Source organism: Epargyreus clarus, unplaced genomic scaffold, assembly GCF_041222505.1.
Source record: "Epargyreus clarus isolate Ecla_fem2 unplaced genomic scaffold, WU_Ecla_fem_2.2 ptg000021l, whole genome shotgun sequence".
Taxonomy (NCBI): Eukaryota; Metazoa; Arthropoda; class Insecta; order Lepidoptera; family Hesperiidae; genus Epargyreus; species Epargyreus clarus.
In genome coordinates, this window is record NW_027332228.1 from 8,541,226 (window position 1) to 8,560,081 (window position 18,856).

At 34.0% G+C, this 18,856-nt stretch overlaps 4 protein-coding genes across 5 annotated transcripts; 3 read left to right on the forward strand and 1 right to left on the reverse strand.

Annotated features, from left to right (window-relative positions):
• The first annotated feature begins 180 nt into the window (after nt 1–180).
• Nucleotides 181–1,632, forward strand: LOC140751029 (transmembrane protein 242). The gene is made up of 4 exons (XM_073084839.1): nt 181–693; nt 833–936; nt 1,126–1,262; nt 1,425–1,632. The coding sequence occupies exons 1-4, from the start codon at nt 662–664 to the stop codon at nt 1,563–1,565; spliced, it is 414 nt and encodes a 137-aa protein (XP_072940940.1). The 5' UTR covers nt 181–661; the 3' UTR covers nt 1,566–1,632.
• On the reverse strand, nt 1,563–5,081 carry Zfrp8 (Zinc finger protein RP-8). Its single transcript, XM_073084838.1, has 6 exons — nt 4,808–5,081; nt 4,374–4,553; nt 3,957–4,115; nt 2,565–2,660; nt 2,152–2,448; nt 1,563–1,772 (listed from the first exon to the last, which is right to left on the reverse strand). Exons 1-6 carry the CDS (start codon nt 4,985–4,987, stop codon nt 1,623–1,625), a joined length of 1,062 nt encoding a protein of 353 aa, XP_072940939.1. The 5' UTR covers nt 4,988–5,081; the 3' UTR covers nt 1,563–1,622.
• Nucleotides 5,082–5,831: 750 nt separating this feature from the next.
• Dus4 (Dihydrouridine synthase 4) lies at nt 5,832–7,238 on the forward strand. 2 transcript variants are annotated; one of them, XM_073084476.1, is made up of 2 exons: nt 5,832–6,067; nt 6,158–7,238. In XM_073084476.1, the coding sequence occupies exons 1-2, from the start codon at nt 5,943–5,945 to the stop codon at nt 7,212–7,214; spliced, it is 1,182 nt and encodes a 393-aa protein (XP_072940577.1). In that variant the 5' UTR covers nt 5,832–5,942; the 3' UTR covers nt 7,215–7,238. The 2 variants fall into 2 exon arrangements, with proteins under 2 accessions (XP_072940577.1, XP_072940578.1); XM_073084477.1 differs by having other exon boundaries at nt 5,936–6,076.
• Nucleotides 7,239–10,933: 3,695 nt separating this feature from the next.
• On the forward strand, nt 10,934–18,657 carry LOC140751025 (uncharacterized). Its single transcript, XM_073084832.1, has 8 exons — nt 10,934–11,208; nt 13,332–13,442; nt 13,657–14,901; nt 15,078–15,206; nt 16,080–16,300; nt 16,609–16,694; nt 17,693–17,860; nt 18,365–18,657. The coding sequence occupies exons 2-8, from the start codon at nt 13,332–13,334 to the stop codon at nt 18,562–18,564; spliced, it is 2,160 nt and encodes a 719-aa protein (XP_072940933.1). The 5' UTR covers nt 10,934–11,208; the 3' UTR covers nt 18,565–18,657.
• The last annotated feature ends 199 nt before the right edge of the window (nt 18,658–18,856 follow it).

Below are 18,856 nucleotides of genomic sequence, written 5' to 3' on the forward strand. Positions count from 1 at the left end.
GAGGTTGATTTTCTTAAAAAATAGTTTTGTTTTACTATATAGCTGCCCCAGGTATATAATAAGGGTTACCTTTCCCTTTTTTGCGTCCCAGAAATTTAATAAGTTTTATTATTGACAAAAAATATCAATGTTTTGGTATCTGAGATGGACTTATTTGCTAAATATAGATTAAAAATCGATATTTTTTTATAGCATCGATTGATTTCTGGTTGTACATCCCTAGCAGTGATAAATGTTACATCAACTATTGTTAGATGGCGTTATAACTTATGTCTGCAAAAAAATAAGGATATTGTTAAATTTTTAGTTTATATAAATAATTAGCAATTGAACAAGTTGTTGAGTAGAGCTGATGCATTTATGTATTTTTATATTTATTACCATTATTACAATGTTATTGTTGGCTGATTCTCATTGTTATGTTGCCTATGTTTATGTTCTGTCAAAGTTGATAAAAACGTCAGTGTCAGTAGTCAACATTGTCAGTGATTGACAATTGCCATGTTGTTATAAAAGGAATGAGGGAGGGTATTGAAGTTATATTTTTTTAATAATATTATTTTAAATACATACTTGTGTTGTTTTGATTTTGATAATAATGGCAAGGAATGATAAATGATTTCATTGAAAGTATAATACCATATTTACTACAATAGTAAAAATGTCAGATAAAGAGAGACTTGAGAGGATAAAAGTTAAGTATTAGTTATTTTTTATTTTGCTAAATAATTATGTTGAAAGTGGATGACTGGATTCTTCCTCCATCGCTTATGAACCGCCACCGTTACACCTATTACTGTTTTTAAGTGTTTTCATTTAGTATTTGTTTTTCAGCTGGTGCATTCTTAGCATCAATCGCAGGTATTTCGGCATTCGTAGGCTTTAGTGTAACATTGTCAGCTGCAAAGAAAGCTGACCCCAAGTATTTTAATAAAGGTATGTTATTCATTAATATAGTTAAAAAAATATATAATTCAATGATATTAAAAAATATGAGACCCAATCATTTGATAAAATTAATGTTATCTTTTCTTATATAATAATTATACATGCTGCTAACAGAACTAAAATTCCAGATCAGTGTGTTTTAATTCATGTGTTGTAATTTAAATTTCTGTTGATTAGGTTTGCATAGTAGTGTGGAATTGGCTGATGCAGGAGCAATATTAGCACTTCGAGCATTGGGCTGGGGGACTTTTTATGCAATCGCAGGCACTTCATCTTTATGCTATGGTATATGGAAACTATCTGGCGCGAAAAATGTAATTATTTTTATAATATTTTATAGTAACAACCTGTAATTAAAAATTGCATGTGTGTGTTTGCACTTTTTAAATAAAATGGTATTCCATTTTCCAGCTATTGCTGGGCATTTCATCAGAAAAAAATCTACATGCAATCTGTAACGTCTAACTTTTTTTTAGTTGAAAGAGTTTCGAGTGAAAATGGGTCAAATGTTGCCAGTTTTGCCAAAGAATAATCCACCGCAGTCAAGATCAGAATTCACAGGACTTAACGACCTATTGACATATATAGCAGAGGATTATGGAAAAAAGAAAGAGTGATAAAATATTTATTTATTTGTATGACATAATTAAATAGTTAAGCAATAAAATAGCGATTTAGTTTAAATCTTGTTTAATTATATGCTCTTCTTTGTATGCTGGTCCTTGGTTACAACTGTTTTTACATGAATAAATGGCTAGAACACCCCAATCAATACTATTGTTTTCTAATCCAACATTTATGAAATTTAGTAGCTGTGGCATTATCTGAAAAATACCAAAGTTATATTTAAAACACAACTAATTATAGTGACAATGTGTGGCAAATGGGAATATAAATGATTCTATGCAATCAATACTAATATTATAAAGAGGAAAACTTTGATTGTAATGAATAGGCTCAAAAACTACTGGACCGATTTTAAAAATTCTTTCACCATTCAAAAGCTACATTATCCACGAGTGACGTAGGCTATATTTTATATGAAATATATTTGATAAATAGATTTTGAGGCGGTACAAAGTTTGCCGGGTCAGCTAGTAATTGATAAACCGATAAATCTAATAATTTGTGTGGATTTTTACATTCCTAGTCGCATGGAATAATAATAGTATTAAGCTAATAAATATAGTTATTTTGGATTACCTGAAACTCAAACTGCCTTTCTCCTTCACAGTATTGACAGTTTGGAACATGTATAAGTGCATTTTTATTTTCTGTGATCCACAAAGGTGTACCTCCTCTGTCATACCTCAACACTTGTTCAGGGTGCCTAGCTATTCTTTTGCTAAATTTATTAAAAACTTTATCGACAGGTAGACCTCTTGTGTACTGCTCTAGTTCTGCATCATCTATATTACTTAATGAACCACCTTTTTTCTCTTGTAACAGTTTTGTTAGCTTTTCCATTTCCTTATTGGTGTCAATATTAGTAGCTTCCTCCTAAAATTAGAAAGCTGAATTCTATGATATATTACAATAATAAGAATATTAAGACTATGTTTATGTTCTTTTAATATTTGGTATAAAAAAAGTAATATTAAATTATATCAACAAACCTCATCTTCTTCATCAACAATTAGTTCCCACTCTTTAAACAGAATTGACTTTCCTGCTTCAGTTACAATAAAATTGTTTGCATTAAATGTTGTTTCCTAAAATAATTACAGAAACTCATAAGTGAGATGTGGGGGGGATTACGGTTCTTACGGCGCCAAGAATTGAATGCGGATCCGTATAGATTTCGATGAGACAAGACGAAAAGTAAGAATAAATTTTTTTGATATCTCGCTTAGTTTTCGAGATATCGATACTCAATAATTATTCGAAAATTTCGATTTTTTGCGTTTTAAAAGTGAAATTGCCGTGGAACGGCGCGGCGGAAACGGGTGCGACTGGTATCTCCGGATAGGGGAGGACGTGCAGAATACGGTAGAAGAGAAATGAAGAGAATTCGTTAAGAAACGGCGGAGGAAAATGAGAAAAACCAAAAATTGATTTTTGAAAAAGGTGATTGAAATTTGAGTTGGTATTGGTTAGGTTAGGTTAGGTTTAGGTTAGGTTAGGTTTTTTTTTTTTATTATTATTATTATTATCATAATAATAGTGATGATCATAATAAAGGATAAAATATATCTTCAAAAATTTTTTTCAATAAAATTCCAACATTTTTAATAATGTATTTATTAATATCTTGAAAACTAAGCAAGATATCGAAAAAGAATATTCTTTGTTTTCGTTTTCTTTTCCAAAAATCTATCGAAATACATCATTAAAAGAATATATTTTTTTTTTATTTTTCGATTTTTAAATATCGATATCTCGAAAACTAAGCGAGATATCAAAAAAATTTATTCTTACTTTTCGTCTTGTCTCGTCGAGATCTATAAGGATCCGCATTCAAATTTTGGCGCCGTAAGAATCGTAATCGTGCCGAGATGTGCATAATATTAAATAAGCAATATTGTACTCATTCTATAATAAATAAAACATTAAATAAATCAGCCTTTTTCAGTCCATGGACCATTAGGAAATCAAGCACTGTTTTCACGGACCCCCCTTAATAAAATAAACAGCAAAAAACGGATTAGGTATTTATTATAGTTATTACAGATACAAAAAATGATATCTGTTTATTATGAAAAATATGAAAAAAACAAAGAATGTGAAGGTGTTGGTTTTTTGCAACTAAATCAGGGATATTCGGGTTGATGTTGCTACTAAGCTGTAATCTCAAATCAGATTCTACTTGTAATCTGTTTCTGTATTTTTTTTTGTATAAAGAAGAGTAGATAATGCCAGTGAAAAATGCAGTAAAGCGGCCCTTTTGCATTTAATGAGCAATTTATGTATGGTCCAGAGATGACACCACGAACCCCCATACATATACTTGCGGACCCCCAGGGGTCCGCGGACCACAGGTTGGGAAACGCGGCAATGAAAGAATGTACCTGTTGTAAGTTTGAACAGTCTTCCTTATGACCCTTTTGCCAATCAAGTATCTGGTGTTTGCGACTGCAATAATAAGTTTTTTTACATTTTGAGCAGTGTGAAGGCGCTCTTGTACCACAAAGGTTGCATAGTTTGGGAAAATCACTCATAGGGAATTCCTGGAAAAGATAGGGATTCAATCAAATATACCTGCAAACTATTATGAAATTATTGAATAACAATGCATGTTTGAACTGATTATCACGAGCACTCTGAGACATAAGAAGCTATCTTTATATTTAATAATTACTTTGCAGGATCTATCTAGAATTTTCAGGTAAGCTTTGCTTGCCCAGCTCCTCTCTGAGATATATAAATGATAATCAGGTATCATAATAGTTAACAATTTATAATGACTAATTATTAATGTAGTGTACCTCATTTTCGTCTTCCTTGTAAGGTTCAAATGAATAAAAATCATTTCTTCTCGATAATTGGCATCTCAAAACAATAATGTTATCTGCACAATTTGACTGACAACAAGATCCATTTTTGCAGATGAATATAAATATTGATCGGTGAAAAGAGTCACTTTTATCTTCATAAGGAGCATATACCTGTAATGGATTAAATTGTGTTAAAAGCATGAATTCTTTTTCTTATGTTCTTATCTGTTAGTCAAAAAATGTCATATCATTTTGAGATCAAAATGTGAATACATGTTAAGTATATCTGACGTACTATTAACACAGAGTTACAATATTATAAATAAATAAACATGATGGTAGTGTAGTAGTATACAGTTGATTGCATAAAGTTCTCTTTCCTTTTTAGTAAATTAAAGTATCTATTAAAAGTACTAAAGGTATACCTGGCACAGAAATATTAACGGATCGTTACATTTTTTACATGTTAACTCTTTTGAGCTAGGCAAGTTCTTGAGGTCTAACCACGCCGGTTTTCCGCCTACTTTACTAGGGAAAAATCTAGGATGTAAAAGCCAGCTTTCTTTTTCTTCGAGAAAACCAATGTCCACTGGTTTTGAATTCATTTTAGATTTGATTGAATATCAAAATAACCTATTTTATATATTTTTATTGAACAATCCCACATTTCAGAATTAATTCACGACGACGCTGTCAGTGTCAACTTCAACTGTGAAACTGTCACGTTTACTAGGGATGATCTGTTGATCTGATGATCTATTAATCGAATAATCGATTACAAATAGTAGATCCCCTACTATTTTTACCCGTAACCGCTGAAGTGTTAGGATATTCTCCCTGGAACCATAATCAGAACCACATAAAAAAGCGATATCTTTTAAAATCGTCAATACAAATGATACGAGCTCAAAGCTTCAAACGCGAAAAGTTTTTACCCATAACAGAAGAGCTTCATCGTCTACTTCATGACTCCATCATCATCCCCTCGTTTCCTAGCTTTTAATTTTGTTTCTTTCTGTGGGTCTCCCACGGCAGTCACGGCACAAATGTAAGACCAACATTACATAAATTATTCACAGAATGTTACAGATTATATACAGAAAGCCAGTGACCTGATTATTAGATAGTAACCTTATTAGATTTTGAATCTAGCACTCGATCAATCGAATCAACAGCTCCGTATTCGTTACGTACGATTGATTTAATATATATATTGCCGATATACCCAAAGAGTATATCGGCAAGGTGCAGGTGAGATCAGTCGAAAAAAAAAACTTGTTTTTTTTTTTAATTTAAATTTCTATAGCGATATGGTGGGTCTATATTCCTATTTCCTATATAGGTTACTGTACTCTTTGGCTCTATATAATCATTATCATGTAAATTTTTATGTAATTACGAAATGTCGTAAATGACGACAACAATGTCAAAGTCAACTGTCAAGTCAATGTCTCCTCAAGTTGCTTGTTTTAAGTATAACCTTAAATTTGTTCATGCATATTGAAAACAATGCTCCAAATAAGTATAAATATAAAAACAATTATATTGTAGTTCTTGACAATGACAAAGAACAAAGTTAATATTACAGATTTGTTCGTTGCGGCGAAAAAGAATGAGTCTTATGTTAAAGTGTGTGCACCAATGGTCAGATATAGTAAGGTTCAATTTAGAACATTGATTAAGAAGTAAGTAAGGTATTTTTATATTAATTAATTATGTTTCCCGTTATATCATTGGAAAGTTGAGTTGATATTTAAAGCAATCTTTTGTTTCAGCTATGGAGTTGATCTGAGTTTCACTCCAATGATAATTGCAGATTCCTTTTGCCAGAACGCGAAAGCTAGAGCAAGTGAATTTTCCACAACAGTTGATGATTCCCCATTAGTGGTGCAGTTTGCTGCTAATAACGTCGCAGATTTTGTTGATGCTTCAACTCTTGTTTATCCATATTCTGATGGAGTCGACTTGAACTGCGGCTGTCCTCAAAGATGGGCGATGAAAGATGGTTACGGTTGTGCATTACTTTTGAAACCAGAGCTAATCCATGATCTAGTAAAAGGTGTCAAGCGAAACCTTTCATCCGACTTCAGTGTTTCGGTAAAAATAAGAATTTTAAGTGAACTCAAAAATACAATCAATTTATGCCATCAATTAGAAAATTGTGGCATTAATTTTATTACAGTCCATGGTCGTACACCATTGCAGAAGAGTGGAGATGGTATAGATGTTGATGCATTACAGCAAGTATGTGAGTCAGTGAGGATACCAGTTATAGCGAATGGTGGAATAAAATCCTTGGAGGATGCTGACCATTTGTATAATACCTTAAAATGCGATGGGATTATGGCAGCGAGTGGTTTATTAAGTAATCCAGCATTATTTAGTGGTGCTAAGAGTACTCCCTTAGATTGCATTAGATTGTGGATGGATATAAAAAACCAAAATGTTGATAAGATAACCTTTCAATGCTACCATCACCATCTAGTTTTTATGCTTGATAAGATACTATCAAAGCAACAGAAGCAAGAATTTAACTATCTATCAACATTTGAAAGTGTGGATGAATTCTTGCTTGAATATATATTAAATAACTATAATTCCGTTCCACAGCCAAAATATAATTTAAGTGAATTTGTTGCTTGTGAATTTGCAGACGAGATAACATTAAAACATTCTAGTAAGTGTAGGGGTTGTAGCAAGAGTTTATATTATTGTATATGTAGCAAATATGACTGTAATGACATAGATGGGAATTTCTTCAAATCATATGTTAAACAATATGATGAACTTGATTATATGTGTAGTAATATATTTGATGAAACAAATTTATAGCAAAAAATAAATGTTATGCTGGAATTTCTTTGGTATTATGTTTCATGATTTTTTATATTGTAATATTGTTACTCTTTTTTGCCAAATTAATTTTATTTTTTAATTTTGCTTGGTATTGAAATAGTTAAAAAGTATTTTTAAAGTTAATACAGTGTAAACTCTATATAACGGCACTGAAGGGACTGTGCATTTTATGGCGTTATAGAGAGTGGTCGTTAAATGGAGAGAAGAAAAATCATAATTAGAAAAAGAAAAAGTTTATTTCAGTCTAGTGTTAGTAGTTATTGTATATAAAAAAGAATCTTATTTGAACGCTATTGCGTGTAGTTTGTTATTTTTGTCTGACGTCTTTTGCTGCACCAGTAATTTTGTTGTATTTTTTTAATTATTTTATTCATATCTTCTGATATTGAGGCATCTTGGTGACAAAGGAAGTAATTTTCCAATAATTTTGTGCAAGCAGTCCAATTTGTAAACAAAAGAACGAATTTCTTAGAAAGTTTCGTATGCATGATGCCGACAGACGAGTTTATTGCGGGCTAGGATAATAAAGCGACAAAAGAACGTACACAGGTGCGCAGTTTTTACTAATTTTAGCAACTTAAAAGGTACTTTTTGTTTAATTGTAGTCGTTATTGAGAGTGGGTGTAATGCTATGTAGAGTGTATCATTGTATGGAATACAAGCTAAACCAACTAAGCCAATTGTTTTCGACGCATTAGAGAGTTTGTGGTTAAATCGAGTGACGTTACATGGAGTTTACACTGTATATCAATTTGCTCAAGGTGGTTTTTGTTAAATAATTTAATAAATTAAACCAATACTGTATACTTTATATGATGATATTGATATTATGAATATGAAATAGTATGGTCTCATTGTTGAGCATGAACTAAGTGCTAGCACAAAAACACATTTTAAATGACATAAGTGAGGTATAATGTGTAAGACTTAATAATAAAAATATGTTACCATGAAAATGGGATACTCCCATGCTGACACCATTTTACTTTATATTTTTTAGGGCAATGATAAAAGTAAAACGCCTACAATGGCCTACATCTAGTAAGATAGTTTCAAGTTAAAGTGTTGTTAAGATTACTGTAGGGTAGTTGTTAGCTTTGCTAAATTTATTTTGATTGATGCTGTGATGCTGAATTGGTAGATGGTACCTACTCGTCATTCCCTTCCACTTCTGAATGTTCATAAGAACATTCAGAAGTGGAAGGGATAGAGAAGCATAAGCATAAGCAAGGATTTGCTTCTTTCACCGAAATTGATTCAATCATAAATTTTTCCCGTCATTATAGTTTATGCCAAGTTTTCCATAATTTTCTTTTGATCGCCTTGAAAAAGTACCATACCCTACCCCACCCTACCAGACCCAGAAGACTTAAATTAATCTGTTATTTTGGCTGAGTAAACAGTGTACCTTTTTTATACCTAATGATTGCCACAGAGAATGACCCATAGCAAAAAAGCAGCCGATTCATAACACTACATTTTACATTGTATTAAATTCGTATTATTTCTATTATATTGTCTCAAAATATACTAAAATGTGTATGTACGGTAGGTACATTATGTAAATACCTCTGTTATATTTACATACCTTTTTGTAGTACCTTATTTTTAACACATAATTGTGTAAGTTTTACAGTGTACATTATTATTATTTTTGTATCGAAATATATTTTTAATTAAATAATAAATTACTCGATATTTATTTATTTTTATTCATTTATTGCTATTAGGGCGTCCGAAACTTATTATAGTAGTATGTACGCCGCAGTATCTAATACTTCGACGGCGGTGTTACAACTAAGCACTAAATATAAGTAGTATTTAGTGCTTACTACTAGGGGAATTCCGACGGCGGTCCACCCCAGGCGACCAACTCAGGTTATTCGTACTTATTATATAATGTGTATTTTATATAGCTATAGGAAGAGCTCCGTTTCCGCCCTGAGCCTCACATTTAGATGGCGGCAATTTTTTAAATTGGATGACATATTTTTGCTGACAAACGTCGCAGTGGTACATTTCTGTGGCCCTGTTTTTTCGCTGACTATTCAATTTCCGCCATGGTCGATGTGAAACCGCGCTACACGCAGTTGCTGCGAAATCTATTAAATTTGTCTATATAACACCACTCGTAATCAACGAGTACAAATTATTCTAGTTTTTACCGCTGTGTGTACCTTATCATCAACCCATTGCTGTCCCACTGCTGGGCACGGGTCTCCTCTCAGAGTGAGAAGGATTAGGCTATAGTCCACCGCGCTGGCCAAGTGCGTATTGGTAGACTTCACATACCTTCAAGATTTTTTTTATTTTTTTTTTTTATAAATCTCAGGTATGCAGGTTTCCTCGCGATGTTTTCCTTCACCTTTTGAGTAAGTGTTAATTAATTTCTAATACGCACATCAATTTGAAAATCAGAGGTGCGTGCCTGGGATTTGAACCTCTCGATCGAGAGGCCGCGTTTCTTAACCACTAGGCTATCACTGCTGTTACCACTCATAATTTTCTAGGTTTTATAATTTTCCCCCGTCCACATAACACAAGTAATTAAAATAATAAATTAGACGCTTGTTTCATAAAAATATGCCCAACGTGATTCTTTGTGGACCGTAATGTAACACACGAAACGTGAATTTGAAAATAAGTGAGGTCGTAGAGCAATTACCTCGCCTCTTAATAGTCAATAGTGAGTGTTAAAACGTACATTTGTAATTCGTACCAGTAATTAAACACTATTATGACAAGTATTCTTAGAAATATGCTACATGTTCTAAAAGATTTTCATAATTATCAAGATTATATCTAAAGTTAGGATGAAAGTAGCTGTTTATTTAAAAACTTAAAATTCCGTAAGTGTCCATTTATAAACGTGTATGAGTATAGGTAGGTATATAGGTAAAAAAACATTAAGAAACTTATAATATCCTGTATGTAAATTAGATTAACGAGACGCTTAAAGATTAAAACATATTTAAACATAGATATTCACAAACAAAGTGGTCCTCAGAAAACCTAAGCTGAACCTAAAATGAAAAGTATAAAATGTTATCTAATATATAAAATTCTCGTGTCACAGTTTTCGTTGCCATACTCCTCCGAAACGGCTTGACCGATTTTGATGAAATTTTTTGTGCTTATCCGGTATCTATGAGAATCGGCCAACATCTATTTTTCATCCCCCTAAGTGATAAGGGTTGTTCACCCTTAACATTTTTTTATTTATATGGCAATACAACGTTTGCCGGGTCAGCTAGTCTTTCGTCTAAAAAAAAGGCGACTAGAGCGAAACTTCTAGGGCATATTGACTTTCAGTGTGACTACATTTTCAGAACAAATATCTCTATGGAAAACCTAGGGAAGAATAGTCTGCGATTACGTGGGTTATTATTTACCGTACCTTGTTCTTTTCACAAAATAAAAGCCTTGAATTTTCTTAGATGAAAGCGTTCTTATTTAGTCCTCTAATATTTCACAGCATACTGAATAAATATATTACTTTTCAAAAATGTTTAAATTGGTTGCATACGTTTTTTAATGGAAAAGTAAATAATTATGTAACAAAATTAATATAAATCATATTTTTAATAATTTATGTATAATATATCTAATAATTTCTGAAAATACCTTGAATCCTTATGGAAATGATAAATTAAGTACCTACCTATTAAAGTTTGGTACAAGTACTTACTTAGAATAACTACAGGCAGACATCATGGTAGAGTCGTTAACTTTTAAGTACTCATACGTAAATCCCACAAAGATTTTGGATAATGGTGGTGGTATGGAGCGGTAGAGTGTAGAGTAGCCGCCAGAACCACCGCCCGTCAGTCCGGAGGACTCTACCGTTGTCGGTGGTATCGTTAAGTGTTAATCGTACTCTTGTTGGTTCGCTGTAAATAAATAAAGGTGGTATAAGAACAGAGTGATTATTCAATACATAGCAGCATATAAGTCAGAGAAGACTGTCACGGTAAGTAGAATGGTTTAATAATAATTATGAATGTCAATTTTTATATATTATTTTCCCATGATATACGTAACGTTAATGATTAACAATTCAACCGTATTAATATGCGTGTATGGCATAGTGGTTAGTAGCTATATCTTTCACGCAATCTTCGGGTTCTATCTATGTGTATCTATTTATGGCGTTCAAAGTGCATAGAGCGTGTTTATAGTACGTAAAGATTAGGGAATCCTATCATGAGGCTATGGTTTTTTAATAAGATTGGAGCCGCAAACGGTTTTTCAATTCACCTAATGGTAATAAATCACTGCTGCCCAGAGGCGTCTGGGCAACTCTATATAGAGCAGATTTTGCCTGAAACCGATATCAAATGTGGTAAAGCTCCTGAGGCAAGATGAGCTGTTCATATGTAAGTTCGATAACAATACTTAAGGGAACCATAGACAAGCAATAGTAGGTACCTAATTAATGTAATAGATAGTGAGCCATATCTTTAAATCTACTGGAAAAATATATATCATGTGTCATGTGCGAAAACATTCTGAAGAACTATTCTATACTTGAAAATACTGCTTAGTTCGGCTTTTTGTTATGAGTCCAAATATAAATTTTCATTATATTTCCAGCAACAATACAACCTTTGAGGAAGAATCAGCAATTCGCCGAATCCGTATTAATATTTTAGTATCTTCGTCTGCACAGGTCACCTGCCTGGAATCAATTTTAACATTTCATTTATTTACTCACGTCTATCTCATGTCATATCCCTAAAATTGAGCCATGTTCGTAACAGTGTGTAGATTGTGATCCGTTTGTTTTAGATTTTCCCTTATTTGATCAGATCTATTTGTTGTACGCTTTCACGAGTGGCGCTACTTAAAAAACGTTGACCTGGTCTTAGTTATGTGCTTAGTTAATTTAGCCCCAATGTCGTGTAAAGGCCCCGCATTCGTATATACTAATTCAATATAGATACACAGCAGGCGGAATCTGCGTTTTCTGTCTAAGAATTATAAAAAGTGTGTCACAAACATAGCGTGTTTGTAGACATAGAAACTAAACGAGAGCCTGCTTTACTGAATCATTGTTATACCTTTCCGAAATTGCCTGTAATTGTTTAATAGTATACATAGTTTCGCCTGTAATTTGCTACATAACTGTAGTTTGGTGAAAACTATTATTTGTGCAGTTACACATGCAATGTGTTTATAAAGTGTATAAGATCTGAAGAAGTCCACGAGATAATAAATAGCTAGGCTATTGCCGCCTAAATTGATAATCAACCCCAGGTAAGATCAAAGATCTGAGGTCAGCCACAGATAGGTCGCTTCCCTTTGGGACTAAATTGTAACGCCTCGGATAAGTATACTCTTACCACACCCTTCAAACCAGAACACTGCAGCGCTTAACACTGCTGTTATTGGGCATATAATAGTGGTAGAGACCACTCTAGGTCTACCTCCCTGTGAGAAACAGAGTATCTCTTATTATTATTTTGAAAGTGGTAGAACCCTTTGTGGTTCGACTCCGGCAGCACCACCGCCACACCTATTTCTACTTAATAACAGCAGTGTTAAGCGCTGCTGTGTTCCGTTTTGAAGGGTGTGGTAAGGGAGACAGACTTTTCCGAGGCGTTCTAGCTTAGTCCTCAGGGGTAGCGGCGCATCTGTGGCTGACCTCAGGTAGGAATATCTAATCGCATCTGGGGTTGATTACACTACAGATGTCCATGGGCGGCAGTAGCCACTTACCATCAGGTGGACTGCATGCTCGTCTGCTACTCCTATAATATTATAAAAAAAAGTAGGACAAAAAACAACAAATTGTAGTTAAATATTTGCGTTGTAGTTTTTCGAAAATTGGTCCAGTTGTGACAAAAATTAATTTAAACTTGATTAACAAGACAAGTTAAACTTGATTTTATATTGTAAGAGACATTCTGAAATCCAACAAGTACATTTCAATCTTGCTTATTTTTAGGTATAGGAGAGTAAATAATTTATATGTATATATTGGTGTTATGCTTGAAGTCAACGGTTACTTAAAATTGTGTAAGAAGAAAATGTCACTTGTATTGTGTTGTATGTGTTGTAGATATTTATTATAAATCCTCTTATTAATCACAGATGTGTGAATGGCTATCGAACGGCGAGTGGTGTGATGTGCAACTGTTGTGTGGTGGTCGCTCGTTCAGTGCTCACCGCGCTGTGTTGGCCAGTGTTAGCAATTTTCTTAGGGTAAGTTAATATTTAATACGTAGCAACTCTTTAATTTTTAAAGCAGCAATCTGTAATCTTAGATCAGGAGAAAACTTATAATTTGAAATTATATATCTGTTCATCGTAGTGAGCTCAGTGGCAGAGTTTTACCCTTCTCTTATTATTATTTTATTTGATTTTCATTCGGAAATATAACAGAAAAGGTTAAAGTAGTATTTTTTATTTATTACAGAAAGTACTGCTGTCTTGCCCAGTAGACGAGTCACCGGTATTTATAGTCTTACCAGATTTTGATCACGACACGATGTCTTCTATTCTTTATTACATTTATAATGGAGAAGTGGTTATTCCAAATCACAAATTAAGGATTTTCTTGGATACAGCTAAGGCAATGGAAATATTTATTGACCAACAATATGTCCCGAAAACCTATAAATATTTACGATATTCTAAACCTTGCACAAATAATAGCGAATTTGTGGTAAATAAATATAACTTTTGTCAACTAGAACCCAGTAAGGAACAGAATGCTTGCTACGTTAATATAAGGAAAGGCATGCGGATTGAGGATTTGTTACGCCAGTTGCAAAAATCGCTTGGCAATTTAAATTTTCGCGATGATACTCTGAGATACCGCAGATGGAGTAATGAACATGTTCCAGATTTGGAAAATCTGAAATCTCTATCTGGATTCCGACAAAGGCAGTCATTTCTACGTGATATATTTATTGAGACATGTAGTCAAAACGGTAACAGTAACGGTCTGACGGCAGGCGTGCTGGCAATATCAAATGAACACTATCGTGCACCGACATCTGTTCTCTTGACGAATGCTAATGGCAAACATCCCAGTGCCAACGACACACTCTTAGACACATCTGAGAGCACGCTACAGCGTCAAACAACCTCCATATTTGATTCTTTTAAACAGCTGCACTACATTCCTAAATGTAAAGAAAATATCAATGAACCAGATAGTAGTACAATGTCGGATACCGTTGTTGATAATAAATTAGAAACCAGCAATTTTAATTGCGAGTGCACTTTACAAGAATGTTCAAAAACCGTAGAGAAAATAAATTCATGGAAAAGTCACATATCTTTGGGGATAACTTCACAATTATTTCCAATAGATTCATTGTCAAACATTTCTTCAGACAGACAATGTGCCTCCTTGAATCTCAGTCATACAAAGGCAACTTCAGATCTCAAGTCATTGTCCGGAGTTTCAAAGGGATGTGAATCTTCTGTTGTGAAAAATTCATGCAATACTTTTGACCAAGACATTTTTCAAGACGCTTGCATAATAGAAGAGTCGAAAGGTACACATACTCAATCCTGTCGCACAATAGCGAAAGGTACTATTTTGAATGAGGTTTTACAGAGCCCCTGGCGTCCTTCTCAACCGAACAACTACAAGCCACTCCGAAGTAAACTTCGGATCTCTCTGCAGTCTCAAAAAATATATGAAAATACGGTAAATATCAATTGTTTATCAATTGATTATATGTTTGTTTTTTATCAATTATTTTATAAAATATAATTATTTCTAATAAAATAGATTACACGGTTAGAAAAAAAGGAGTCACATTTTTTGTTTCAAGTAATCGTTCCATTAAATCGGATACTTTATCTTGTGCCTTTTCTGTTTAGGTAGATCTGGGAGATTCTAATGATAAAAATAATAATAGAGACTCACAATTTCAATCGAAAATAAATGTAAATGCAGATAATGAGATATCTCCCGACCAACGGGAAAATCAATGTGCTATTTGTCATCAGGTTAGTATTATACTTTGATACTTAAAATATCTGTTGAATGTGTGAATTAGTGGTCCTTTTCTGTCACTCAGCTGAGTGTCTGCGAGTATGTCTCATCCGCAAGAGTAAATTAACTCGCTGCAGTTTCTTAGTGATAGCCTAGTGGTTAAGAAACTCGGCCTTTCGATCGAGGGGTCCGAGGTTCAAACCCAGGCACGCACCTCTAAGTTATGTGCGTATTAGAAATTAATTATCATTTGCTAAACGGTGAAGGAAAACATCGTGAGGAAACCTGCATACCTGATAAAAAAAAAAAAACCTAGGTATGTGACGCCTACCAATACGCACTTGGCCAGCGCGGTGGACTATGGCCTAATCCTTCTCATTATGAGAGGAGACCCGTGCCCAGCAGTGGGACAGTAATGGGTTGTTTTTGAATTTCTTCGTGACCGCGTGCATGGTGTGGTTTTATAGGCACTTTCTGATGCTTATAAAACCATACGATATAAGTTTTAAGCATGCGTACTAGTTCCGCACCTGGACACAAACCCGCGTGATAGCAAAATAGTGTTCCTTTTACGTCACCATAGAATTTTGTTAAAAGTTTTAAGTCTTGCTGAAAAATAGGAGTTACTTTAAAATATGAAACATATACATCGAGTTTATTTATATATCTCGCGTTCTTTTAACTTATTGCTCATTACCTCGTAAATACTTTGCATAATGCATACCTATCTTATCAACGTATTCTGATACTTAAGTTTGAAAAGTTATTATTGATTGTCACTTGTTCGTAAACTTTAAAGGTCGACAATAATATCCACAAGCACTCGTTTATGATCATTGACCTAATAGACATGTGAATACTTTCGTACTGACATTTCTCTGTTATAGGTTTTTACAAGTAGCGACGCCTATGATGTTCATATGAGACGGCATTTGTCAGGCAGTCGGTACAGTTGCGAAGAATGCCATAAAACGTTCTCACAACTTCGTAATTTTAAGTACCACATGTCGGTTCATCGCGGCACCAAGGAGTTTGCAACCACTTGTCCTATCTGTGGAAAGTATTTCAATGATAGAGGCTACCTTAGCAGTCATATGAAGATTCATAGGTAAAAAGTGTTTATATATTTTAATTTCCAAAATAGCTCATTTCCACGTGGTTTAATTGATTAAAAAAAAACTTTTTCTGGTGCCATCCAGACCGGAGACAAGAAAAAATAGGATTTTCATTTGACATTATATAAATACAAATTTTCATCCAAATAGCGGTTTTCGATAAAATCCGTTTATTGATTTACCTATATCTATATACTACTATACCTATATACCTATTCACATATCTACAACTATTTCTTCGGCAAATTCATTTGTGTGTTTATACTTAACTATATTAACTTTGTTGTTATTTTTATTTCAGAAATCGCAAAGAATACAAATGCGCATCTTGTCCGAAATCTTTCAATCAACGCGTAGCATACAATATGCATGTACGGATTCATACAGGTAGGCAACATTGTTTTAGTATACAAGTTTTTATGTATGCAATAAAGCGCAAACGTAACGTAGGTGGATAATATGTTATCCCTGTAGTTCCGGGACAAGAATAGGGCTACGGTATCCCCTGCCTGTCGTAAGAGGCGACTAAAAGGGGGCTTCTGGGGTCGTGGGTGGCAAGAGTGGGAGCTCGAACCGCCCGGCCAACGGCCCCGGGAAGGGCGGCGGTATGTGTGGTCGCATACCGTTGTACGCACCAGACGGTGCGGCGAGCGTTAAGCTCACCTGGGCGGAGCCCGACGGGGCTAATAGGACGTGCTAAGAGGACTCCGGTTGCGTTCCTTTGGAGATCCTGGAGTCCTCTTCGGAGTCCTCCGGATCCGGAGAGTCCGGAGCAGCGCCGAGGACGGCCACCGGGGGGGTTTTAGTGTGTCGCTCCCACGGCATCGGGTAACTTTTGAAGGTTTCCCCCTCGTGAAAAAAAAGAAAAAAGAAAAAGGTGGATAATATAATATAATTAAGGTAACATATCTACAAATACTATCATATTAATAATCAGGTATCTAGTTAGGTATTTGTTTAAATAAGTACCTAAGTACATAATGATAATCTCGCTTTTCAAAATCTTTATTAATTTTATTTTTACTGATACGAGTAAGGAAAGCTTAAAAATAAAGTATATTCATATTTAAAACGTCTACTAATAATCGTTTTCATGATAATTATATAAGTAAATATGAATTCAACTGCCCGCTTTTATATATCCTGACAGGCTAAACTTAGGCTTAAGTATGTTTTACATACCTATACTTATAATATAAATCGATAACTGGTTATCACAATCACATGTCTACAGGCATATTTAAGATCGATAGTTTCACACGATCTCACGGCAATTAATTTAACGCTTGGTGTAGGAAGACGAGTATTGGAACAGGTTTGATTACAATGGGAAAAGTAACATCCTCTACGATTGTTATGATTGTTTTCGGTGATTTTTATTGCAGGTGTAAAGCCCCACGTGTGCGGGGAGTGCGGGAAGGCGTTTTCTCGTAAGATGTTGTTGAAGCAGCACCAGCGCACGCACTCGGGGGAGCGGCCCTACGCTTGCGCGCACTGTGATAAGCGCTTCGCCGACAGGTCCAATATGACACTGCATTTGAGATTGCATACTGGTAAGTACTAGAGTTAAATACTAGGTTTTTGTGTATAACAGTGGTGTTATTGAAAAGTGTCACGAATTAAATCATGAAGATTTTTAACTTTTAATAACATTTAATAAGCAATTTACATTATTAAATTAAACATTAAGTAGACATAAAATCATATTTAAATGAAATGAACTATATCAAAATTCTACTTAATGTATTCCAAGCTTATTCGTCGTTTTCGTCTTTCATTACGGCAGAGAATCTATGCCAAGAAGTTAAATAAGAATGGATTCTTGGTTGATGATAAAAATAAAGTTTAATAAAATGTTACGTCTTAAGAAGTAACATTAACTTATTTTCCTACCACGTACCAAAGTATTTGCCTACCACGTGTACGTATATAGTTATTATGTCTCTAAAGCTCTCCGTAACAGGACCACGTAACGTAATAGAACTCCGACTTGTACTAACCTACTTGGTATTTTCTGGCCAAGAATCTTTCTAACAATTTCTCAATACTTTTTTCAGGTGTAAAACCGTTTTCGTGTACGCTATGTCCGAAATCATTCACAAAGAAGCACCATCTGAAGTCTCATCTAAACTTTCACACGGGAGCAAAGCCGTACTCTTGTCCTCGATGTAAACTTGCCTTCACACAGTCCTCCAATATGAGAACTCACTACAAAAAGTGTATTGTGACTGCGATAGATCCGCCTGCAGATAGTTGACATTGATTTATGTTCTTATAATAGTCTAATAATACTATGAAATTATTTTGTTTCTTGGGTACTTCATAAGTTGTATTTATATGTGTGTAAAAGTAAATAAATAGTAAGATTTTTTACTTCAATGTATCAATCTGTTTAATCTCTTTTATGATATTCTGCGCCTAATAAAAACATTATTTAAACTAGATTCCTACTAGTTAAATATATAAGGTGAATTTCCCTAAACCATTTCATCGTACCACATCATATCTTTTTCAGTTCTTACCATCAGATATAATCCCTGTCATTGATT

Bases quoted from the DNA above. Each gene is read 5' to 3' on its own strand.
- LOC140751029 (XM_073084839.1), top strand. From the start codon at position 662: ATGTCAGATAAAGAGAGACTTGAGAGGATAAA. The intron at 694-832 runs AGTTAAGTATTA...TATTTGTTTTTC, and splicing joins GAGAGACTTGAGAGGATAAA to AGCTGGTGCATTCTTAGCAT. The intron at 1,263-1,424 runs GTAATTATTTTT...ACTTTTTTTTAG, and splicing joins AACTATCTGGCGCGAAAAAT to TTGAAAGAGTTTCGAGTGAA.
- Zfrp8 (XM_073084838.1), bottom strand. From the start codon at position 4,987: ATGAATTCAAAACCAGTGGACATTGGTTTTCTCGAAGAAAAAGAAAGC. The intron at 2,661-3,956 runs GTACATTCTTTC...TAATTATTTTAG, and splicing joins ACTGTTCAAACTTACAACAG to GAAACAACATTTAATGCAAA. The intron at 2,449-2,564 runs GTTTGTTGATAT...TTCTAATTTTAG, and splicing joins TTGTTGATGAAGAAGATGAG to GAGGAAGCTACTAATATTGA.
- Dus4 (XM_073084476.1), top strand. From the start codon at position 5,943: ATGACAAAGAACAAAGTTAATATTACAGATTTGTTCGTTGCGGCGAAA. The intron at 6,068-6,157 runs GTAAGTAAGGTA...CTTTTGTTTCAG, and splicing joins TTTAGAACATTGATTAAGAA to CTATGGAGTTGATCTGAGTT.
- LOC140751025 (XM_073084832.1), top strand. From the start codon at position 13,332: ATGTGTGAATGGCTATCGAACGGCGAGTGGTGTGATGTGCAACTGTTG. The intron at 13,443-13,656 runs GTAAGTTAATAT...TATTTATTACAG, and splicing joins GTGTTAGCAATTTTCTTAGG to AAAGTACTGCTGTCTTGCCC. The intron at 15,207-16,079 runs GTTAGTATTATA...TCTCTGTTATAG, and splicing joins AATGTGCTATTTGTCATCAG to GTTTTTACAAGTAGCGACGC.